At 39.5% G+C, this 25,652-nt stretch overlaps 3 protein-coding genes and 1 pseudogene across 4 annotated transcripts; 3 read left to right on the top strand and 1 right to left on the bottom strand.

The window, feature by feature from the left end:
- Window positions 1-1,090: 1,090 nt before the first annotated feature.
- Window positions 1,091-4,826, bottom strand: LOC143580840 (embryogenesis-associated protein EMB8-like). The gene is made up of 6 exons (XM_077063771.1): window positions 4,434-4,826; window positions 2,884-3,012; window positions 1,987-2,118; window positions 1,763-1,905; window positions 1,411-1,657; window positions 1,091-1,321 (listed from the first exon to the last, which is right to left on the bottom strand). Exons 1-6 carry the CDS (start codon window positions 4,824-4,826, stop codon window positions 1,139-1,141), a joined length of 1,227 nt encoding a protein of 408 aa, XP_076919886.1. The 3' UTR covers window positions 1,091-1,138.
- Window positions 4,827-5,542: 716 nt separating this feature from the next.
- On the top strand, window positions 5,543-9,056 carry LOC143580832 (rab GTPase-activating protein 22-like; annotated as a pseudogene). The gene is made up of 5 exons (XR_013143728.1): window positions 5,543-5,826; window positions 7,607-7,742; window positions 7,811-7,860; window positions 8,291-8,343; window positions 8,433-9,056. The product of XR_013143728.1 is annotated as a rab GTPase-activating protein 22-like (transcript).
- A 1,287-nt stretch (window positions 9,057-10,343) lies between these two features.
- Window positions 10,344-22,303, top strand: LOC143580833 (serine/threonine-protein kinase BLUS1-like). The gene is made up of 21 exons (XM_077063764.1): window positions 10,344-10,496; window positions 18,188-18,442; window positions 18,525-18,649; window positions 19,270-19,314; window positions 19,428-19,509; window positions 19,597-19,665; window positions 19,742-19,912; window positions 19,976-20,041; window positions 20,157-20,225; window positions 20,317-20,385; window positions 20,474-20,535; window positions 20,633-20,866; window positions 20,956-21,080; window positions 21,164-21,258; window positions 21,329-21,388; window positions 21,468-21,572; window positions 21,652-21,703; window positions 21,787-21,842; window positions 21,916-21,974; window positions 22,046-22,097; window positions 22,226-22,303. The coding sequence occupies exons 1-21, from the start codon at window positions 10,344-10,346 to the stop codon at window positions 22,268-22,270; spliced, it is 2,049 nt and encodes a 682-aa protein (XP_076919879.1). The 3' UTR covers window positions 22,271-22,303.
- Window positions 22,304-23,663: 1,360 nt separating this feature from the next.
- LOC143580834 (uncharacterized) lies at window positions 23,664-25,544 on the top strand. The gene is made up of 3 exons (XM_077063765.1): window positions 23,664-23,947; window positions 24,040-24,243; window positions 25,413-25,544. The coding sequence occupies exons 1-3, from the start codon at window positions 23,846-23,848 to the stop codon at window positions 25,542-25,544; spliced, it is 438 nt and encodes a 145-aa protein (XP_076919880.1). The 5' UTR covers window positions 23,664-23,845.
- Window positions 25,545-25,652: the final 108 nt, after the last annotated feature.

Genomic DNA, 25,652 nt, shown 5'->3' on the forward strand with positions numbered 1-25,652 from the left:
TACAATACTAGAACTAAAATATATCAGCATTCGGTTGGTTTCAGTTACGATACTAGAACTAAAATAAAGCGCCGTGAGTTTACGTGAATCCGGTCGGTTTCCGTCACGTTTGTTACGATACCATAACTAAACCAAAACAAAATTGGTTTTCGATCAATTTTTGTTACGTACGTTATGGGCTTGAACTTAATAACAACAAAATACCATCAATAAGGTGCCGCAAAGTAGCCCAGTAAGGGACTTTGCGGCACCAAAGTCCTAAATTATTGTAGATAATAATAACTAATATAAGTTCAACTCATTTAATAAAATATAAAACGGTAACTGTGATAACAAAAGCACTTAGGAATTTGTACTTGAAGGAAGATTTTTAAATATTGACATGCAAACTAATGACATGTTAGTTATAATGATACAAGTAAGAAAGTATGAATCATGAGAGGTGGGTCTATTGGTAACTGGTTAATGAAGACGTATGTTCGATTCTCACTTAGATCAGTTCGAAGGATATTTGGGTAAATGGACAAACTAGGGCTTTAATCCCGGGTTCGAACCCGACAGGAGGCGGGGTTTTACGGATTCCAACTGGTTCCCGCGCATCAGGGTGCGTACGGTCTTACGGTGGTCAAGAAGTCGACCTTGGACATAACCCCGAAAGATACACATGAGATTCTCTACCGTTAAAAAAAAAACCTAAGTATGAGTGCACGACATCTTGGTGAGACTGAGTTGCACCTTGTAAGAGTCTCCAAAAACGATGGTGACATGATAACTACCCACACACTCTATTGTCCGTCTTACAACCATTAAAAACAGCCTCATATTTTTCTCTTCTCTCTCCTCGTCCCTTACAAAACCGTTTGATATTGTTCTTCCACAAATATTTCACTCGAGTTTTGAATTGGTAAACACGTGTTAATTGGTTAACACTAATAGCACCCAAACTCGTTTATTATAACCATGAAATCTAACTCTAAAACTCGATTAGAATAGTTAACCTTAACACGGTTTATACATGCTAACTTAGACTCTGACCCACCAAATCCATAACGATAATTTGTAAAACAAAACAAATAAATCAAACCAAATACACATTTTATCAATGTATTTAAACATCAAGCACATCACATTATCTTCCCTATACTGATACCAGCAATTCGCTGGTATCTTGTCGCGCACCCGATTTTTCATTTTCAAGATTTTGAAGGAAATCCATAACCATTGGATCCGTCCACGGGCATCCAACGGGAGCATTCTCGCCTGCAACCCACCCTAAATGACCTCCTTTAGGTGTAACTATTAACAAACAATTCGGATTCTCCTAAACAAAAGATACAAAATAACTTGTCAATAAACGAAACTGCACGCACATACGTTTTTTGTCACGCTATTATGTCGCATAGTCCATACCTTGATATCATCGCGTGGTATTGCTCTATCAGGAGCAATCGGGTCATTTCTGGCCTGTATGCAAAGTAAAGGCGTGCGAACATGTTTTATGTAATTTGCGCTACACGAATTCTGCAAGTACTCGTCGACTGTCTTGAAACCAAACGATACTCGGGTTAACCCTTCATCATAATCACGTATAGTTTTAGCATTAGCGGCTAACGGGATATTGTAATCGCCTCCAATGTCTTCAAACAACATAAGATGCCTACAAATAGTACTTACAAAATATTAAAACCTACAATATATTCAAGAAACATAAACACAAACATAATAATAATAATAATAATAATAATAATAATAATAATAATACTTCTTCAAAATGCCACCCAAAGCCTTGCCAAGAGATCTATTATAAATCCTGTTAAATCCCTTGCATATGTTTTCATCTGATATAACCAAATCGAACGGATTGCACATCGAAACCGCACCAGAAAACCGACTCGCACCAGGCTCCTAAAAGAGTAAAATCCGCACTAATCAATAATGACATCATTAGAAAAACAGACAATGTAACATGTTTTAATGTTTTCTAACCTTTCCTAAGTATTGAACAAGAATGTTGGCACCCATGGACCAACCAGCACCGTATAGATTCGCGTTTGGGTACCGTGTAATGATAAGATTCACTACTTCATCAAGATCGCCTAAAAACGAAGCTGAATACATCTGCATAAACATAAGATTCAGATTCTAATGCACATGTCACAGTAATCAGTTATATTAACTGTTGGGTACTGAATAAAAAAAATAATAGCATTAAAACTAGAAAAAGATTACAATAAAAATAATAGCATTAAACTAGGGGTGCAAACGAGCCGAGTCGCTTGTGAGCTACTTGAGATCGGATCGATAAAAAGCTCGAAACGAGCCAAGCCTTATCAAGCCCGAGCCGAGCTCGAGCCTCAATTAAGCTCGTTTAGTTAATGAGCCCAAGCTAGAGCCTTGTATGGGAAGATTGTTTAGGCGCGACGAGTGCTTAAGAGCCTTGAATATTTTTAAGTTTTGACTCTTTTGGACTTCAATGTATGAAATTCACACTACACAGAGCTCGAGCAGAGCCTTGGCTCTTTTAAGGGTACCGCACATGAGCTCGAGCCGAGCTTAGGCTTGTTTACGGTTCTTAGAACATATAAAAATATTTAGAAATGTATAAATTTATAAATAACAAGCAAGCCGAGCTCGAGCTTGATAAAACGAATCATAAGCTGAGCTCGAGCTTTAGCAAAAGAGCTTGAAACGAGCCTAGTTGAGCTCAGGCTCAGCTCGTTCACACCCCTAGATAAAAGTATAAAACTAGCAAATTAATGATGATAAAGCATTGGCTACTATCATGATATTCAAACTAAAGATATAATGACGACTAACAAACAAATTTAAAGATAAATGGTGAATCAAATAATAAAAGTATTATAAACTCAGTTGACTAGGAACCTGAGGTGTGGTAATGGGACTGTCAGCGCAGCCACGGCTGTTGAAAACCACCACACGCCACCCGCTATTTCTTGCCCTCACCAACATATGCCTAACATATGAATCATCACTTCCTCCGGTTAAACCAGGCTGCACATGTAATTTGGACAAAATTAATAGGGATTCAAACGAGCCAAGTCGCTTGTGAGCAATTCAATATTGGCTTGCTATCCGAGCTTGAACTGAAAAACAGGCTTATATAATAAACGCGCCCGAGCCCGAGCCCGAGCTTCACTTGTCGCGCTCAAGTCAGCTTGCGAGCCTAAATGAGTGTTTTTTTTTTTTTTTACTTTTGAAAGCATAGTTTTTTTTTCTCGATTATGCCAAGTGTCGATTGGTGAATTTATTTGTATTACTTTTTTAATTATTTTTCCATTTTGTATTAAGATTATATTTTTTGGGTTTCTCTTTCATTTGCTATAAAGAGTACACGAAACAGACCGAATTCATGCCTGCCATAATGTGCGTTAAAAAATGCTATGAGAACGCACATCAACGTGCGGGTAATCATGCTCTTTATATATAAAATTATAACAAAATAAGTAAATAATATGTATTATGTTATATATCAAATTATAATTAAAATTTATAAGAAAAATATAGCTATAAGTAAAATAATCAATAAATAACAAACAACTCAAGCCCAGCCGAGCTTGAGTTCGAAAACTAATCACGAGCCAACCTCGAGCTTGAAAAACTACACACTGGCTTGGCTAATTCACACATAGGAGTGCATATGAGCTGAGCTGCTCGCGAGTTACTCGAGCTCGGATCGATAAAAGGCTTGAAATGAGCCGATCTTTTTTCGAGCTCAAGCATTGGATGTGACGCTCGTTCAGGCTCGTCGAGCCTTGTGTATTTTTAAGTTAACGAGCCTTGTGTATTTTTAAGTTTGTCCTTTTTTGGACTTTTATATATCAATTTTACATTGCACAATGAGCTCAAGCCAAGCCTTAGCTCGTTTAAAGTTCTACACAAGCTCGAGGCGAACTTAGGCTCGTTAAAGGTTTTTCCAAAATATATAAAAATAATTAAAAACTTATATAAATTAATTATTAATTAATAAATAATAAACGAACCGAGCTCAAGCCAAACTCGTTAAAGGTCTTTCTTCAAAATTATAAAAATAATTAAAAACTTATATAAATTAATTATTAACTAATAAATAATAAACGAACCGAGCTCGAGCCAAACTTAGGCTCGTTAAAGGTTTTTTCAAAAAAATATATAGAAATAATTAAAAACTTATATAAACGAGCTCTCGTAAGTCAAAACGACGCGAGCTCAGAGCTCAACTCGGCTCACTTGCACCCCTATGAGACCCATTAAAGGTTTCTCAAAATATAAAAAATAATTAAAAAACATATACATAAATTAATTAATAAATAATAAACGAACTGAGCTCTCGAGCCTAGCCCAACCTTGAAAAAAGTTCAAAAACAACTTACGAGTCAAACTCGAGCTTAGTCAAAACGAGAATTAAAAATCAAGTAGTCAAAACTGGTACCGACAAGTAATAACAAAACCGGAGTGTTCTCCGGCAAGGTACGGGCATCACCGGAGACCCAATCAAGTGCAACACTGCCATCATCTCGTGTCCTTAAACACTCACGTTTCAGCTTCACATCAGGTGTGGTTCGAAAGAAAGATGCGAATATTGTCTCCACGTGGCGGTTAGACCCAAATACGGGGAAGTGGTTGTACGGACGGGTAATGTGAGTCTTGATGACTGGACAGTAAGTGTCACGTGCGCCACCTAGGACTTCGAGAGACTGGTGGTACTGGTGTTTGATGTGGTCGGGTGTGGTGACGTCAACTGGGATTGTGGATGACATCATGGGACGGAGGATGACGTGTGGGTGCCGGAGTGGTGGTGAGTAGGTGAGATGGGTTATTGTGTTCATTATATTATTATTAAATGTTGGTGAAGTGTGAGTTGTGAAGTGTGTGACTTGTGGCCAAGAAGTCATGTACTTGAAAGCATATTTAGGGTTTTAATTTTTAAACGAGCCGAACTGCTCGTGTGTTACTCGATATCGGTTTGTTAAAAAGTTTGATTGAGCCGAGTTTAATTGAGTCGGAGTCCGAACTCGAGCCTAAAAGTAAGCTCGTTTAATATCGAGCCCGAGCTCGAGTCTAGAAGTAAGCTCGCTTAATATTGAGCCCGAGCTTCAGAAAAGCCGAGAGAAACACAATACCCGACCATACCCAGATCCGATTCCTACCTGACCCGATTTTTGAATTTTGTTGACCATATCCGGAACCAGTCCCTAAGCACTTCCGGTTTCAGAAAATACACCTATGTTTGGAAAAAGAAACCCTAAAGATGTCAAATGGAAGTCTGTGAGAGTGAAAACAAAGGTGTAATGATGATCATCATCATTGATTCGAGTATTTTTTTTTTTTTTGGAATGTTTAAAGTTGCCTCCTACTATTTACAATAAACCGTCATTGCCAGGAATCGAACTCTGGACAACCATCCCACCAAAGTGGAGATGGCTTTGATTCGAGTATTGTGTAGTGGATATTAATCAATTCAATTCAAATGGTGGCTTGTAAAAATCCCCAAATATTATTAATTAAACCACTGACTCACGGTGTTGTTTAAAGAGGTTAGGTTATGTTGTGTACAAAATTAGGGCTAACAATTTCAATCTCTCTCCTGCTGGTGTTCAATTACTCGTTGCTGTTCGACGTCTTCTCCGGTGATGGCGATGGTCGTCGGACAGGTGTCACTTTCGCCGTTGGAAAGAGCGACGGAGGCGGCGGTGTGGATGCGGTGTTCTGGATTACCGGCGGTGGCTTTGGCGGTGGCGGTGATGGTTACGGATCTCAATCGAATGTCGGAATTGCTATCGCTGTCACGCTCATGGCCGGTCTCGCCGTGCTTGTTTACTCGAATAGGTAAAACCACATCACTTAAGCCTAATTTTATGATTTGAATACATTATATAGTTATTAGATATGTGTTTGGATCAAATACAAATAGAATTATAATGCTAAGCATACGTATGACGAGAGTAATTATGCTAAACCGTAGACTACTTTACTTCATTTTTTGAATAGATATACCTAATTTTATGAGCTGAATACATATAGTTATCATAGTTATTAAAAGCCTTCGCTTCATGCGCCTAGGCGCATTTTTCAGGCGATGCTCAATAAATGTGCTTCTAGTTTCTAGGCGAGCGCTTTGGCATTGTCTATATAGGAACATGAGAAGACAAAAGCCGAGAGAAACACAAAGAGTGCTATTGAAACTTAGATCTAGGAGAGGTCAAAGGAACTGCATTAAACATTTTGTTATTCAAGTTTTGGAATTACATTTGAATCTTGATTATTTTAGAACTTTTGGTGTTGATTAGATAATATTAAATGTTATATAATAGCTTTTATTTATTATATTTGAAGAATAATATAAATTTCATATACATAATATATTTTTAATTTTTTTTATTTAAGTGCTCTTTTTTTTTCTCAGGCCCTCGCCTTAACTGCGCCTATCGCATTTAATAACTATGATAGTTATTAGATATATGTATATATAGATTTAGAAGACAACATCACTTCAATTGTTCACAATACCTAATTTTATGATTTGATTATAATAATAATTAGATATATAGATTTAGAAGATATAAGGAAAGATGTTAGCTTCACAACAGAACTAGAATGTATTGAGAACACTTGTTGTCTTCGAAGTTGTCCTCGTCATCGAGAAAACATTTGCGATCAGGTCTATTAGTTGTTGCTGTTTTTGTCATCATCGTCGCCAATTTTTTCAACTAGGTCTGTTCCTTATTCACTTCTCCATTGCTATCAGATCTTGTAATTGTTTCTCTACTTTTGTTAGGTTGAGCAAAGCCAAAAACTGAACCGTGAACCGACAAAATTAACCTTAACCGACAAAGTCGATAGGTTATAGTTAGCCAGCCATTCGGTTATGGTTACGGTTAGTGTCTCTTGTTGAACTAACATGAACCGAAAGTAAACCTTGCATGCTTGTGTTTTTCCAAATTTTTTTACTTATATTTCCGTCTTTTATACTTCCATTTCTAGAATTGAACATTCAAATTTATGCTGCAACTATCGATAATCGAGCTTCAAACACCATAACCAAGCTTGGAACCAGCATGTTTCAGTTTCTAAACGTCGTAATTGTGCTTGGAAGACCATAACCGAACCATTTTCAGCTGGAACGAATGAAAAAAATCATAAAGTACATTGGATACTTGACCGTTACCAACGGTTAACCGACCTATGGTTAACAGACCATTCGATTATGGTTATGGTCAAGCAATCTTCCATAATCGAACCTCGGTTATGGTTAAGTTTAAGCCCCCATAACTGACCAAACTGACTTTGCACACCCCTAGATGTCTGTCTGTCTGCCTGTCTGTCTTCTGTAGTCAAAACACCTATCTTTAACCATATACTGTACTGTTCTTATCATACCCGTTTCCTTTTTTTTTCCTTCGAGTGGTGAGGAGGATGTCTATCATTTTTTCTGAACTATTAGGAGTTAATCCAACACTGTATAACCTTAGAGTTGTGGTTGTTTCTAATTACTTTACCTCAAGCTAGATTCCTAGAGTTTTATAATAATGTCTGCACCTCCTTGTTACTTTTGTTAAACTTGTGGTTTCATATAATGAATTAGCGTTCGTGTGTTATTGTGATGTAGGGGCCACCTGCAGTCACCTTGGTCAAGAAGGAGAAGAAAACCTGCTCTTCAACCGAAACAATGGAAAAGTTTATTTGATGAAGATGGAAGGCTATGTGACAGTGGAGTGATATTCTTGAAGAAAGTTAGAAGTGGAGTATGCACTTGCCTTAGCATAAATAGCTAAATATGTTTTATGTTATTTGATGTTTTATATTTATGCAGGGTGTTCATCCGAGTATAAGAGTAGAAGTTTGGCCATTCCTTCTTGGAGTGTAAGCACCTAAAACCTATCATACTATATTGTGCTGAGTTGTATTGTTATAACTTGTCATAAAGTATGTCTATAGCCACTTAAGATTGTATGATTAGTGTATCTTTATTGCCTAATCTGTCTTTGTGTTGCTTTGATGCCATTTTTAAGATTTCTTTCGTCCCGTACATTGAAATGCTTGTAGGCTGATTATTGTTACATCTTAGTATGGCTGACTTGGTTTACAGTTATTTGCTGTTTTAAGTATTGTTATCTTTACATGTATAGAGGCCTTTGTTTGCTTCATGCTAACAATCTGAGCTAGACATTAAATGTGTGTGGGCATCAAAGTTAACTTTGTTAACAGCTTGTGTGTTTCTACACTTGCGTTTATAATACATACGAATGAAAACTCATATTGTCTAAAAGCACGATTCTTTTCTGTCTTGCAGCTATGATCTTAAAAGTTCAAAACAAGAACGGGACGCTTTGAAAACTAAGCATAGGTATCTAATCTCTCCCACATCTATGAAATCGCCATTTCCACATTTTAAAAAAAAATTAAGTAAATGGTATGCTTATAATTTTTTGGCTGGAAAGAGTATGAGAAGCTGAGGAAACTGTGCCAGCTAACTTACAAACTTCGTGATAAAACTGCACAGATAGAGGAAACTTGTGAAAGCAACAGCACCAACAAAGATGATGGTCAAGTTCTAGATCCTTCTCTCTCTTCTTCTTCAAATCAATCAGATGATACTAAACCATTTGACGGTAGTGAAATCACTTCCAAAGTGAAGTGGAGTCGTCTGATTCCGACTCTTCTGAAGAAGCTGATGACATGCAACCTGAAAAACTCTTCCAAAAGACCGACTTCACTTTCACCATCACAGGAAGTAATACCTTAAATCTATATAGGTCAGAGAGTTACGCCACATGGCAACGAATCATTCGCCTGGACGCCATCCGGGCGAACGGTGAATGGATCCCTTACCATCTCAAGCATCAGTCAGTTCAACAAAAGCAATCGAGTTAGCCGAGAGTGTATGCCTCAAAGACTATAGCCATCTAGAAGCATGTAGAATCTTCCATGCTGCACGTTTAGTTTCAGTTCTCGAAGCATACGCGCTATACGACTCGGAAATCGGTTACTGTCAAGGAATGAGTGATTTGCTGTCACCAATCATATCTGTTGTTGAAGAAGACAGTGAAGCTACATGAGTTCTAATCATGTGTAACATAAATTTAAGACGGTGTTTATTTAAAAAGTTCCTATATGCGAGTAAAAATAGGTTTTTTGTCTGGGGAGTTTCATCTCTCTAACTTATTATCATAAAGGTTAACCATTAACTATAAACCAATTCATTTTTTATAAACCTTTTAATAAACGCAAACGTAGAGGTGTAAACGAGCTAAGCCGTTCGCGAGTTACTCAAGACCGGCTCGTGAAAAAAACTCAATCAAGCCTAGCTTACTACAAAAGCCTTCACCTAATGCAGTTTTTTTTTGTGAAATAAAGGTTGCCTTAGGCCAATTTTTTTGTAGTAACAACCTCGAGCCTAAAAATAAACTTTTTTAATAACTTCACTTATTGAACTCGAACCGGCTGGAGAGCTAAACGATCCTATTATACTATCAGTCTACACAAGCCCATAAAAATCTAGAAGGGCCACAAGGCCCATAAGCAAAAACAGCGTTACCCAAAAGTAGAGGTGCAAACAAAAACCGATTAAGTGGTTTCTAACCAGTTCGTACCCGAAATTCTAACCGGTTACTAACAGTTTACTAACCGATCCTAACCGCCGATTAGTAACGGATTTGTATTATTGATTTCAAAACCGGTTACAAACTTGTTACCAATTATTATTATTATTATTATTTTATTAAAAACCGGTTTTTTCCGGTTACTAACCGGTTAACCGGTTCAGTCTAACCGGTCAAAACCGTTTCTTTAACCGGTGTAACCGGTTAATTCCCGAAAGAAAATACCGGTTAGCATATTAACCAGTTACCCGATTTGTGCACCTCTACCCAAAAGTAACTCACAATTAAGATGGAAAGCAGTTGATTTTTTTTTAGTAATTACACTCATGTAATTATGTTTTAATAATTTTATTAACCACATTTAATTCGGTCAGATAAGCATAAATCAAACTGCAACAACTTTGTCTATAATCATAAACTGAAAGAATAATTTAACCTAAAGCTAAAATGATGACTAATTTACATTCCTAAGTTAAACCAGATAGTAAACTATTCAAGCCCAAGTCAAGCTCAAACTAGTTACAAGCGGAGATTGAGCCAAAGAACGAAAGCTTCTAGACGCAAACTCTAAGTTAAACCTATAAACTCGAGCAAACCCAAACACATAACAATATAACCCGAGAGAGACAAATAATAACATAACGTCCCGAAAGAAAATCAAATCAAATCTATACATACATCGATCATCAACTCGGTCGCCTGAGTCAACTCGTATTCCGATCACCGTCGTAACTGTTTTCCGGCATGAAGAGCTACAGTACTAATCCAGACGATTACAACCTTCTAGAAGAAGTCGGTTACGGCGCTAGTGCCACCGTCTACCGAGCCGTTTATGTTCCGTCAAACGACGTCGTCGCCGTTAAGTCCTTGGATCTCGAACGCATCAATTGCAATCTGGTAGTAACTTCATTTCTATGCTGTTATTATTTTTATTAATTAATTAATTGATTGATTATCTATTTATGACGTCAGCTTCATCAATTAAACTAGCTGGTCAATGACAGCTGAATTGAAGTTGAAATTGTGATTATGTTTGATTCCGGTTTGTTTTCGTGATCTAATGCTCGATTAGATATTGTTAGTGTAGGGGTATGGTACTAAACCCGGCTTACGACCTTAATTTATTATGTTTGGCTTATTTTATTATATGGACTAATACAATATTATTGGGCTGAGGGGGTTTTGTGGAGGTAACTCTAACTGGGCTAGGCCCATTAGGGTACCATGATGGTGGCCATGAGGCTCCCTATATAAGGAGGTCTCCACCTCCTTATTAAGGGTTGTCGTTGTTCTCAACAAGAGCCACCACCATAACCATTTTTGTGTCTGTAAACAAGAGATCCTCGAGAATTCTTAGCAGTCACCTCCACGCCCCCAAAAAACCATTGCAGATCTCAAGCTACCGGAGAAGAAAATCGAGTCGTGGTTCGTTCATCTCGAAGACCGGGGAACATCGTCATGGATCAGGTCAGATTCATTTCATGTTTCTTCATTGGCGCCATCCGTGGGACCGGCAACGAACCACACTTCGTTTTTCGTCTCGGTCCTCCGATCTGTTCATCAAATACTCTAGATCTACGATTTCTTCTTTCAGATCTGTTCTATGAAAGTCCAAAAATCCGCAGATCTGAAAATATTTCTAGATTCGGAAATATACAAGGAGAAATACCACCAAACTTTGGGGAAAACCCTTAGATCTGTGTTTTTCTAAGTGAAATATACCAGATCTAGTTATGATTTTTTCAGATCTGGGTTCGTTTGAGCAATAGTCACATTTCATATTCATAGATCTATAAATCCTTTCAGATCTGTTGGTTTTTACATAAAACCTACCTGATGTGGATATTCAAAATCTCTAAATCTATGAATATATTTTATGGTGTCATACAAAATAATAATAAAAAGTAATGAGGGCACTGTCTCATACAAGGGAACAAGATCTGAAAAGGTGACAGGAGGTCATATTGAAAGGCACGCACATGCTTTGCCTTGATTAGAGCACCAAACTATTAAGGGTTGGAAAATTGACAGAAAAATCGGTGTGCTCGCCATCCGCACTCCGGCCTCCGCATAACCCATCCGCGGTACATAGGAGCATCTTCCGCGGATAACATAAACAGCTTCAGCAAGCAAAGTTCCCGCAAGGCGTTATCAAAGCCTTGAGGGTCAACTTCAGCTTCCACAAGATAAGCTTCCGCGAGCCGTGAGCAAAGTTCCCGCGAGGCGCAATCAAAGCCTTGGGGGTCAACTTTCAGATTCTGCATGCGCGCTCCCAGCGATTTTACTCCGCCACAGCGGGTTGCATGCGCGCTCCCGGCGATTACTCTCCGCCATAGCCCCCGCATGTCAACTTCAATCAACCGCGGATCAAAATCGCTCCCCGCGGATCAACTATAATCTCATGCGGGTCATTTTTTTGCTTCCACGTTGCGAATGAAGCTTTATGAACGCTAAGGATCAATTTCTGCTTCCGCAAGCAAAGTTCCCGCAAGGCACAATCAAAGCCTCAAGGGTCAATTTCTGCTTCCGCAAGCAAAGTTCCCGCGTGGCGTTATTAAAGCCTTAAGGGTCAACTTTAGCTTCCGCAATCAACTTCTGCTTCCGCAAGCAAAGTTCCCGCAAGGCACAATCAAAGCCTCAAGGGTCAATTTCTGCTTCCGCAAGCAAAGTTCCCGCGTGGCGTTATTAAAGCCTTAAGGGTCAACTTTAGCTTCCGCAATCAACTTCTGCTTCCGCAAGCAAAGTTCCCGCAAGGCACAATCAAAGCCTCAAGGGTCAATTTCTGCTTCCGCAAGCAAAGTTCCCGCGTGGCGTTATTAAAGCCTTAAGGGTCAACTTTAGCTTCCGCAATCAACTTCTGCTTCCGCAAGCAAAGTTCCCGCAAGGCACAATCAAAGCCTCAAGGGTCAATTTCTGCTTCCGCAAGCAAAGTTCTCGCGTGGCGTTATTAAAGCCTTAAGGGTCAACTTTAGCTTCCGCAATCAACTTCTGCTTCCGCAAGCAAAGTTCCCGCGAAACAAAGGCACAACCAAAGCCTCAAGGGTCAACTTTAGCTTCCGCAATCAACATCAACCTCCACGCCGTTCGCGAAACAAACAAGCCGCATGCGTGCGGCGATTCAACTCCGCCATAGCATGCCGCACGCGCTAAATAATAATTGGCGGATCACATTGTGAACTCCCGCGGATCAATGAATAACTCTAGCGGGCAACTTAAATGTTGGAAGGGACCAACCTCACATACCGCGGGTCACTAACGCGCAACCGCGGATCAAATCTGACCGCGGGTCATGGCGAGAAACTCCAGCAGCTTAAGTACAACCTCTGCGGGTCACAAGAAAGCTTCCGCGGGTCAAACCCGGCTTTTGCGGATCACATGTACGCTCTGAGCAAAGAAATGGCCGGTCAGATACGGCTCCCGCAGGCCAAGTTAAAGCTCCGACACGATCACCGCGGGTAACATACGCGCCATACTTAAAGGTTGGGAATCCTTATAAACCCATACGGCCTCGCGCCGAATACAAGGCTGGGCATGCTCCGTATACCGGACGCGCTCCGCTTCGCTCAACGCGCCATCATGATTAAAACCTCTTACAACCCGAAGCAAAGTAGAAATATAAGCAAAAAAGTACATTTGGGAAGCACCGGATCGGAAAAACCGTACAAGCATTCCTAATAAGTCCAGAACTCCAACTAACCGCTTGCACGCCCAGGAGCAGCACTGGACTAGGGGGACTAGTGGAGGTAGGATCCTAAATACCCGGTGGGTCCAGTTTCCAATTTTCTTATCATCATCCAAGAATTTCATTGAAAAACCTATCACCGGAAAAAACAAAAACATGGCGGGCAATTAGAGTCCACGCCGCCTCCTGCTCCGGCAAGCGAGCCGCAAGTTGTGATGATCACCGTGGCACAACGCTCCGCCACCGTGCATGCGCTCGCCGTGGTTCAATACAATGCCAACATTCATGCGCGCCACGACAAGTAAACCTCGCCACCGGGTAATGTCATTACGCCACCACGCGTACACGCCACCGCGGATAACCATCTGGCCGCCATGGTGCATGCCACCATGCATGAGTCCCACCACTATGAAGCAGCAGCGCGCCATCACGCATACGCGCTGGCGCCGAGCACCGCATCACCGCGATCCAACACCTCGCCACCGTGCATGCGCATCGCTAAACAACACACCCCAGCTTTTAATCATTCCCAAAAATTTTGCCTTTATGAGATGAAGAAAAAGTACCCCACACACGTATATCGGTGCTCCTCCATCACCACCGGAGCAACTAAAGTTAACAGTCTCGGAAAAACTCCGCCACCGCGGAAATATCCATGCTCCGCCATGACGCATGCGCGCCCGCGAGTCATCACTCCGTCGCCATGCATGTGCGCTCGCGGAAACCACCATGTGGGTCGGAAGACGACTCCATGCCTTCGGTTTTACGCAGAAGACTCCGCCTCAATGCATGCGCGCCCGCGAGTAACCGCTCCGCCGCCATGCATGCGCACCGCGGATCAAAACCCCATGCGGGTTGGAAGACGACCCCATGCGGGTCAAAAATAGTACAATATGAGCTTGGAAGACGACACCATTCATGGGCGCCGTGCTCCGACATAACAAACTCTGACCAAGGCGGGTCACCTGCAAGCTCCGCAGGTAAGCACCCGACCACCGTTCATGTGCGCCGATGGGTTTCAACAATACGTCACCATGCATGCGAGCTAAGGATCATCGCGTCACCGTGCATGCATGCGTGTCCCGCTGATCAACTCTACGCCGCCATGCGTGCGCTTCCGCAGATAAACAATCCGCCGCCATGCATGCGCGCTCAACTCCCCGCCATGCATGCGCGCTCAACTCATGCGCGCTCAACTCTCCGCCATGCGTGCGCGCTCAACTCGCCGCCATGCATGCGCGCTCAACTCCCTCCATGCGTGCGCGCTCAACTCCCGCGGGTGACAAGCGCTCAGATATTCCAGCCCCGGCACAGTGCCACCCTGAAACACTAACGGCGTGTCATCTGGGCACTCACGAGGATCAACTAGCAACCATAAAGAGCCGCATGCGCACTCCCACAAGTTAACTTCAGCCATCACGGATGTATCGCGGGTCATTTCAGGCTCCCGCAGATCACGAGAGAGTTCCATAGCGGGTTGATTCGCGCCATTCCGCGTCCGTAAACAACTTTTGCGGGTTACTATCGGGGCTCGTCACGCTTCCGCATGGATGAAATTCACTACCACCATCATCGGGGACCGAAGAAGCGATCTGGATGTCTTTCGTATGATGAATGAAGGTGTTTTCTTGATGTATGAGTATATAGGATTTGCATGAAATGGCACAAAAAGTGCTTATATTAATGCAAAATATATGGCTACGCGCCAAACTTAAAGGTTGGGAATCCTAATAAACCCGCTCGGCTATGCGTCGAATATTAGGTTGGACACACCTCATAATTCGCCTAAGGATGGAAGACATCCGAATATATAGGTTGGGAATCCTAATAAACCCGCTCGGCTACGCGCCGAATATTAGGTTGGGCACACCTCATAATTCGCCTAAGGATGGAAGACATCCGAATATACAGGTTGGGAATCCTTATAAACCCATACGGCCATGCGCCAAACTTAAAGGTTGGGAATCCTCATAAACCCATAAGGCCACGCGCCAAACATAAAGGTCGGGAGCCTAATAATATCCCAAATGGCCACGCGCCAAACATAAAGGTCGGGAGCCTAATAATATCCCACATGGCCACGCGCCAAACTTAAAGGTCGGGAGCCTAATAATATCCCACATGGCCACGCGCCAAACATAAAGGTCAGGAGCCTAATAATATCCCACATGGCCACGCGCCAAACATAAAGGTCGGGAGCCTAATAATATCCCAAACGGCCACGCGCCAACGTAGGTTGGGCACACCTCATAATTGGCCCGAGGATGGGAACCTTGTAATACATCCACTTTTAGTTGATATGTTTTTGCAGGTTCGGCTACGAGTCGCACAAGCACCTATGACATTATTATTATTATCTGGCCGTTTGTGCCTCCATTATTATTTTGAAAACAAGTTGGGATAGTCATCCTGCGTAGAAGAGGCCGTTGTGGGCGAGTCATTATCATCATATTATAGCTCATAAGCCGCAACTCGAGCATGCTTCATTATTTTATAGCTCGTAAGTCGCCTCGCGCGCAAGCTTCATTATTTTTATAGCTCGTAAGTCGCCTCGCGCGCAAGCTTCATTATTTTTATAGCTCGTAAGCTGCCTCGCGCGCAAGTTGCATTACATTATTATCGAGATGCGCACTCTATCTTTTATCAGGCCCCGCGCCACTATTGTTATGATGCGTGCTATATCTTATTCATGCCAGTGCACCATTATTATCATAAGGATCACAACATGTCACCATCATGGAGAAAACCTCTCAAAACTCAAAGACAATAAAGACAAGGCCGAAGAAAAGGGAAAAAACCGCCTCATATCCTAACACACCTTATGAAGTCCAGCGCTCCACCTAAACGCTTGCACGCCTAGGAGCAACACTGGACTTGGGGGGCTTGTAGGGGTATGGTACTAAACCCGGCTTACGACCTTTATTTATTATGTTTGGCTTATTTTATTATATGGACTAATACAATATTATTGGGCTGAGGGGGTTTTGTGGAGGTAACCCTAACTGGGCTAGGCCCATTAGGGTACCATGATGGTGGCCATGAGGCTCCCTATATAAGGAGGTCTCCACCTCCTTATTAAGGGTTGTCGTTGTTCTCAATAAGAGCCACCACCATAACCATTTTTGTGTCTGTAAACAAGAGATCCTCGAGAATTCTTAGCAGTCACCTCCACGCCCCCAAAAAACCATTGCAGATCTCAAGCTACCGGAGAAGAAAATCGAGTCGTGGTTCGTTCATCTCGAAGACAGGGGAACATCGTCATGGATCAGGTCAGATTCATTTCATGTTTCTTCAGTTAGGATCTCGGTTATAGCAAACACACACACATATACAATTAAATAGTGGAAAATAAGTGAGCACGAGACACGAGGACTAAGCTGACGTATGTTCACGGACTGCAACAGGAATTTATTACAAGTACAAGATACGACTATATGTTTTGTGATTGAATGCACGATTAGATATTGACGTGCTACACGTTCAACATTGTTAGGATCTCGGCTATAGCAAACGCACACATACACAATTAAATAGTGGAAAATAAGTGAACACTAGACACGAGGACTAAGCTGACGTACTTTCACGGACTGCAACCAGGAATTTATTACAAGTAAAGATACGGCTATATTTTTTGTGATCGGATGCACGATTAGATATTGATGTGTTACATGTTCAACATTGTTAGGATCTCGGTTATAGCAAACACACACATACACACACACAATTAAATAGTGGAAAATAAGTGAACACTAGACACGAGGACTAAGCCGGCGTACGTTCACGGACTGCAACCAGGAATTTATGCTCTCGTGATGAGAGATTGCAAGTACAAGATATGGCTATATATTGACTATATATTTTGTGATCGAATGCACGATTAGATATTTGACTTGTTACATGTTCAACATTGTTAGGATCTCGGTTATAGCAAAAGCACACACAATTAAACTGCTGAAAATTAAATGAAAACGAGACACAAGGATTTGTGTGGTTCAGTCTAAGTTGACCTATGTCCACAGGCTGCAAACAGGAATTCATTATTGTTTTATGTTGTCTGTTCTCGTGATGAGAGACTACAAGTACAAAATATGACTATATATAGAGATAGATCTAAGATTTTTGCTTCCTTTTGACTGAATTGAAATTGAAATTGAAATTATCTTCTGGTTAGTTTTCGTGATTGGATGCACAATTAGATATTGACTTGTTACATATTCAACAATGTTAGGATCTCGGTTATAGCAAACACACACACACGTACACAATCAAATTGCATAAATAAATGAACAGAAGACACATGAGTTTACGTGGTCTGGTCTAAGTTAACCTACGCCCACGAACTGCAACTAGGAATTTATTATTGTTTTATTACTTTATGTCGTCTGCTCTCGTGATGAGTGATTACAAGTACACGATATGATTGTATATAGAGATAGATCTAGGGTTTGTCATTTGTGCTTCATTTTGACTGAATTGAAACTGAAATTGAATTATCTTCGATATCGGTTTGTTTTCGTGATCGAATGCATGATTAGATATTGACTTCTTACATATTCAACATTGTTAGGATCTTGGTTATAGCAAACACACACAATCAAAGTGCAGAAAATAAATGAACACAAGAGATATGGATTTACGTGGTTCGGTCCAAGTTGGCCTATGCCCATGACTCCACAGACTGCAACTAGGAATATTTTATTGTTTTATGCCAATTACTCTCGTGATGAGAGATTACAAGGACAAGATATGACTATATATAGAGATAGATCTAGGGTTTATGCTTCCTTTTGACTGAGCTGAAATTATCTTTATTTTGGTTTGTTTATTTAACATCATCTATGGAAATTAGGGGTGTCCTATATAGTGGAATGTCATGATGAATAACTCATGTAAGGACTGGTTACAGGATGATATAAGAAGGGAAGCACAGACAATGAGTTTGATAGATCATCCTAATGTAATAAGGGCATATTGTTCATTTGTGGTCAACCAAAACCTTTGGGTGGTTATGCCATTTATGGCTGAAGGTTCTTGTTTACATCTCATGAAATCAGCATATCCAGATGGATTTGAAGAATCAGCTATTGCTACTATTCTCAAAGAGACTTTGAAAGCGTTGGAGTATTTGCATAGACACGGACATATACACCGTGATGTTAAGGTCACTAGATTTTAGTATTCTTGTTATATGTTTTTTTGTTTTTGTTTTATTTGTTATAGTTCTCAACATTAGTTTGGTTTAGGCTGGAAACATACTTCTTGATACTAATGGAGATATAAAGCTTGGGGACTTCGGTGTGTCTGCTTGTATGTTTGATAGCGGTGATAGACAACGTTCTAGAAATACTTTTGTGGGAACTCCCTGCTGGTTAGTGCATGTTCAACTATCTTTTCTTTTTTTTTTTTCAAAATTTGCTGGGGCAGGGCCGCAGGCATGTAAATGAACCGAACGTTCAATGAACTGTTTGGTAGAAAGTTTGTTTATTTAATAAACGAATGAACATGAACACGGTTTTTTGCTCATTTAGTTAAATGTTCAAACATGACATGTCCCGCTCGTTCATTTATGTTTGTGAATGTTCGTTTATGTTTGTTCATATACGCTAGTTCATGTTTGTTCATTTACGTTCATTTATGCTCATTACTTTACATGCGATTAAAAGTTTGCTCATTTATATATTCAGTTAAATTTTTTAGACCCACTACATTTTAGTCTAGTTTTATTAATTTTTTAGGCCCAACAGATTGATGTTCATGCTTAATTTTTATTGGTGTTTGTTCTGTTATGTTTGTGTACAGCTCGCTTTCTTTACGAATGAGCATGGACAAGAAAACCCCGTTCGTTTCATTGTTCGTGTTCGGTCGTTTGTTTGGTTAAAGTTAAACGAACGAACATGAACGTACCCTGTTCGTTTACGACCTTAGTTTGGGGGGGGGGGGTATGTTGTCATGGCCACTTACAACTTCTGATTTTAATACTGCATACAGGATGGCACCAGAGGTGTTGCAGCCAGGAAGTGGATATGATTTTAAGTGAGTATAGAGAATATAATTATCTTTTCATTAACAACATGTTTTCATTGAAGTATACACGTTTGAATTTTGCAAAAATTACTACAATTTCGTATCATAATCATCATATACAGGGCTGACATCTGGTCATTTGGAATTACTGCACTGGAGTTGGCTCACGGCCATGCCCCTTTCTCAAAGTACCCTCCAATGAAGGTTAGTATCTTAATAACATATTGAATATATTCACGCCTGTTATTAGTTTTATGTTTCTTCAACTATTTTGTTGCTTTCATGTCTCAGGTCCTCTTGATGACCATACAAAATGCACCCCCGGGACTTGATTACGATCGGGATAAACGGTTTTCTAAGGTGCCATATTTTTACCTAAACACGAGAAATTGAGATGGAAATGAATTGATAACTAATGAATTCCAGTTTTTAACAGTCTTTTAAAGAGTTGGTTGCTATGTGCTTGGTGAAAGATCAAACACAAAGACCAACTGCCGAGAAGTTGTTAAAACACTCGTTTTTTAAACAAGCTAAACCACCTGAGCTCTCTGTGAAGAAACTATTTGCTGACTTACCGCTACTGTGGCATCGTGTGAAAGCTCTCCAGGTATACAATCCTAACTTAACTGGCTTGTGTGCCCTTTAGAAAATTTAACTGGCCTGTTTACAGATTAAAGATGCTGCACAACTAGCTTTGAAGAAGATGCCCTCAGCAGCAGAAGAAGCCATATCACAAGTTAGATCCATTATTCTGTAAATGAAGTCAACATGCTTGTTTTTATACATTCCTTTTGATATGGTGTTCATATCTGTCTATTTTCTTTTTTTCCTTTTATGATGATAATATTCAGAGTGAGTACCAGCGAGGTGTTAGTGCCTGGAACTTTGACATTCAAGATTTAAAATTCAAAGCATCCTTGGTATTAATATATTATTCATCCTGTACATCTTGCTACATTTTAAACACTATAACCGTATGACTGTTAACTTAATTTTTAAATTTTGCCAAAGTTGCAAGATGATGACGAAATTCAAGATACGAAGGAAGATGACGTAACTTCAACTTCAGTTGTCAATAATGTATGTTTGATTCCAATTTCCAAAATACTATCAGAGCTTTGGAATATTAAGCTAGATTTTAGTTTTTAACCGCTATTATCTGCTGTAGGATGCATCCGATTCAAAGGCTACAATTGACAAACTAGATTCCACAAGCGAGCTTGTTTCTAGGTTAATGCTCAACATTTGGAAGTGCTATTTCTTTATTAATGCTTGATTATTATAATTTTTTATCGTGTAATCTTTCTTTTTAATTAACTTGCTTCAGTGTTGAAGTAGTCCCATCCGAATCTGTGAGCAATAAGGAAGATACTCTAGAAAGTAATATGCCAGATGGCAATAAAGGGAACATTCTAGAAACAACTATAACAAAAACAGACCAACTGCCATCAACAAAAACTAGAGTTGTAACAGGAAGAAGCCGACAAACGCAGAGTGGGCCCTTGGTGGCTGGCGTGGTCTTAAATCATTCGAAATCTGAGAGAACTCGTAGTTCAGAAAGGTTTCATCATTATCTCTGCTCATTTTATTAATCTTCATGATTACTTTTATAAAGATTTATGATTTACCAAGTTGTTTTTTATCCGACAGTGAAAGCTCACAAGCAATTGATAGAATTCATCAAGTCAGAAGAGCTCCCAGTTTTAGTGGTCCATTAAACCTTCCAAATAGAGCTTCCGGAAACAGTTTATCTGCTCCAATAAAACCATCAGGAGGTATCATAAATTCATAATATCATTCTAACGATTTCATGAAATCTTTTAATGAAATTATTGTTCGACCACTTTGACTTTTACAGGATACCGAGATTCGTTGGATGAGAAATCGAAAGCAAATTTAGTACAAATTAAAGGACGGTTTTCTGTGACATCAGAAGATCTTGATTTTGTAAAGGTAAACGGCATTTTGCAAACAACTATTTATTTTTATTTTTTTAATCTAATTCTTTAATTATGTAACTTAGGAGGCATCATTGAGAAAGTCTGCTAGTGTAGGTGACTGGATACTTGATTCAAATAAAATGGTTGGTAATCGAGTCTAACTTATTTTTTATAGCTTTATAAACTTATGTGAAGCTGAAATCTTAATTAACTGTTTGGCAGCCGACACCTAAAGATATTAATAGCAGCTCTGTACATAACATTTTACCGGCATCAATACTCCTGCCTCACCTTCAAAACCTTTTTCAACAGACAACACTGCAACAGGTAAAATACAAAATTACAAATATAAAATTAATGATGATGCTTTTAATAAATAAATCACTTGTCTTGCTTGTTTCCACAGGATCTTATCTTAAAGTTGGTTAATAGCTTACAACTATCTGACGTGCCAGAGGGTGAGTTAATATGATAATATCTTCATTGGATCTTATTGTTTAACGAGTTTTTGATTAATTTTTATTTTTTAATTTTGTTTCAGCTTCTCAAAACGGGAAGTTGCCTCCGTTACCTCGCACCTATGAGAATAACGGATACGTATGTATTTTCACATAATTACTAAATACATATATAAATTTATTTAATAATTATGTTACATTTAATTTTTCAGGTTGAAATTTCGGATAGAGAGCGTTTGCTGCTTACCAAGGTTTCCGAGTTACAATCCAGGTTATTGAATACATTCCGCGTTAAATTCAATCAAAAGCCAAATTATGTTTTGACATTTTATTCGTGTACAGGTTAACAAGCTTGACTGAGGAGCTGACCGCTGAAAAGTTAAAATATTCACAAGTGAGTCGGTTTAGATTTTGTATTTCTTTCAATTATATTATTATTATTATTATTATTATTATTGTTGTTGTTGTTTTTATTATTATTATTATAACAACACGAGATGTTAAATTGGCTGATGTTTTCAGTTACAAGAGCGAGTTGAAGCTATTACCAGTAATGCTGATGCTTGATAGTGCTATCCTCGCGGCGTGATGTATATTATGGTAAATTAACGTATTCTTATTTTTTTAGAATTTTAAAAAGCGTTGAATATATTCTAATTGCAACTACAATTGATAGTGGTGCCCACAATCAAGAAAATTGGATGATCTTCCTCAACTTGTGTATTAATAAGTTTTTGTTTGAAGAATTCCCGAACTTGAAACGCTAAGATTCGGGTCGTGAGGAAGCTGTTTCTTTGATTCATTTTTATACAAAGAGATCGGTTTGCAGCTCGTTTATAGATCATATGTATGTTTAATATTGTAGCAAATTGTAGTTAAAAAAATGGACATATACAATTTTACATGATGAGTTTTTGTTGTATTTAAGACCTTTTGCAACTGTTGTAATAACAGAAATGTGAATATTTCAATGGAATGAATCACTTGATGTTTAATAGTGACAAATTCACGTGAGATAATTATGTGTATATGTTAAGATGCAAATTTAATAGTTTTTTTTGTTTGAACTTTTCTCGCTAAAATTTCACACCCTTTACATTCTTCATGCTTTTGTTGTTTTTTAAACTTTTATAGGACTTTTACAAATTGATCACAAAAAACCTTTTTTAGTTTTTAGCAACACTTTTTGAAGCTTCAAATGCTTATATGGAGATAATTCAGTAATGAGGGCTAAAATATCGATTAGGCTCATTGGATAAAGAGGGCCTCTTCTGCGATCACCGTCCGGTTTGAGAGTCAATAGAGTTTACACGAGTTCTAAGTGAAAGTGTAAAGAGTAATGTAAGTGATTAGCTCCCACTGGTGAATATATAGTGGGTATTTATACTTGTCGGCTTGCAATGCATTCCCTCTTGTGAACCTCTTCCATACTAGTCACCGTCAAGTTCGTTATCTTGTGGGCCCGTCACCTCAATGCCATTGTCGTGATCTGTTACGGTGGGACTCATTTTGTTAAGATATCCAGACGAAGCATAAGTAGGATATTCTGGTTTTCCACACCTCGCAAGCATCAGCTAATTTAGACCAACTTTGACGCACTAATGTTGTCATTATACTTTGAACTGTGATCACAACTTTAGACTTTCAATTTTGGGCATAAAAACTTTTAAACTTTTAATTCTGACCACAAAACTTTTTACTTTTTTTTTATATCGTAACTTTTCATTTGTATTCATCTCGTGAGTAGAATTACTATTGCTTTTCTAAACGCAAAATTTGAGTTACAATATTCTTGAAACGCCAAACTAGGCATGCTACACACGTATAAACTCTAGCGAATAACAATATCGTAACTAACAAAATAAAACCTATACCAAGCGACTTCCCGTCACAACTCCCGGATACAAATAATTGTGTAAGTAAATTACCAAAAGCCAGAGTATCAGTTAACAATACGATAACAATCAGATAATTACAATTACAATCTATCTTATATTTAAATGTTTAGTAATTAATAGTTGCAATCGAATATTATCACGTGAAACGCACACACTTATACCAAGCATCTTCACCTTTAGTCACGCCACCGTCAAACTTAAACCACCACCACCGTCGCCGCCGTCGTTATCCACTTCTCCGGCGATGAACTCACTCTCTCTCACACCGTTCTCCACCGCCGTCAGCTGCCGTACACTTCCACACGTATACACACTTCATCATCTCTCCAGTAAACACTTTAACCAGGTCATATCAGTGTTCTAACTATTATTATTATTATTGTTGTTGTTGTTGTTGTTGATGATGATGACGTCATCATTTTGAAACCGTTTATGCAGAGACGGAGAATTAGGTGTACGGCGGTGATACCGCACGACGCGCCGTTTGTGATTGCAATGGGCGCGTGTGTGTTAAACTCGTTGGTGTTTCCGTTGCCTATGGGACCGAATGATGATGAGGACAGTAGTTCGGTTATTGATTCGGCGGATGCGAGGTTTGCGGTTATGGGGATTATTAGCTTCATACCTTATTTTAATTGGATGGTGAGATTAATTATGAATTATTAATCATTAATCTGATTGATATGATTAAGAAAAGAGCCGAGCTGAGCCAGAGCTGGACTAAGCAGAGCTCGGCTCGTTTTGACTTACGAGAGCTTGGCTCATTTCGAGCTCCTTTTTATATATTTGAGAAAACTTATAAGGAGCCTGAGCTTGACTAAGCTCGTTTTGACTTAACAGAGCTTGAGCTCAGCTTATTTCGAGATCCTGTTTTATATATTTGAGAAAACTTTAAGGTGCCTGAGCTTGACTAAGCAGTAAGCAGAGCTCGTCTCGCTTTACTTAAGAGAGCTCGACCTCAGTTCCTTTCGAGCTCCTTTTTTATATTTTTGAGAAAATTTTTAAGGAGCCTGAGCTCCAGTGCTCCACTAAGCAATAAGCAGAGTTTGGCTCGTTTTGATTTAAGGGAGCACGAGCTCGATCTCGATCTCAGCTCGTTTCGAGTTCTTTTTATATATGATTTGAGAAATTTTAAGGAGCCTGAGCTCAACTAAGCAGTAAGCAGAGGTCGGCCCGTTTTGATTTAAGATCGTTTCGAGCTCTTTTTATATATAATTTGAGAAAACTTTAATAAAAGTCCAAGAGAGTAAAAACTTAAAAATACACAAGGCTCGTTAAGGCTAGACGAGCCTAATCAATCTTTCCATACAAGGCTCGAGCTCAGGCTCGATAGCTAAACGAGCTTTATTTGAGGCTCGGTTGGTTTCGAGATTTTTTATTGATCCGACCTCGAGTAGCTCGCAAGCAGCTGGGCTCGTTTCCAACCCTAATGATTGGTTTTGCTGATTAATCGTTATCGTTTAATGTATATAGAGCTGGGTGTTTGCTCGTCGAGCCCTTTTTATTTATATATATTTTGAGAAAACTTTTAACGAGCCTAAGCTTGGTGAGCCCAAGCCTGGCTCGAGCTTGGCTGTACAGTGTCAAACTTATATATAGAAATGAGAAGTCCAAAAGAGTGAATTCTTAAAAGTGCGCTAGGTTCGTTAAGGCTCGACGAACCTAAACGAAAATTCGAGGCTCGGGGTTGATAAGGCTCAGTTTAGAGTTTTCTTGTTGATCCGATCTTGAGTAGCTATTGAGCAGCTGGTCTCGTTTGTGACTCTAATGATCAGTTTTGCTGATTAATCATTGTGGTTTAATGTGTGTAGAGTTGGGTGTTTGCTTGGATGGATACAGGGGATAGACGTTACGCTGTATACGCAGTTGTTTACTTAGCTCCTTACTTAAGGTTTTCAAAACTATATTATTCTTGTGTATCTTCATGGTTTTCACGAGTGTAAACAAGCCGAGCACGAGCTCACCTAGGCTCATTTTGACTTACAAAAGCATGAGCTCGGCTTGTTTTGAGCTCTTTTCTAAAGCTCGAGCTCGACTTGTGTTGAGCTCTT

Source organism: Bidens hawaiensis, unplaced genomic scaffold, assembly GCF_021521415.1.
Source record: "Bidens hawaiensis isolate Kalapana, Puna unplaced genomic scaffold, B.hawaiensis_p1.1 tig00030670_1, whole genome shotgun sequence".
NCBI lineage: Eukaryota > Viridiplantae > Streptophyta > Magnoliopsida > Asterales > Asteraceae > Bidens > Bidens hawaiensis.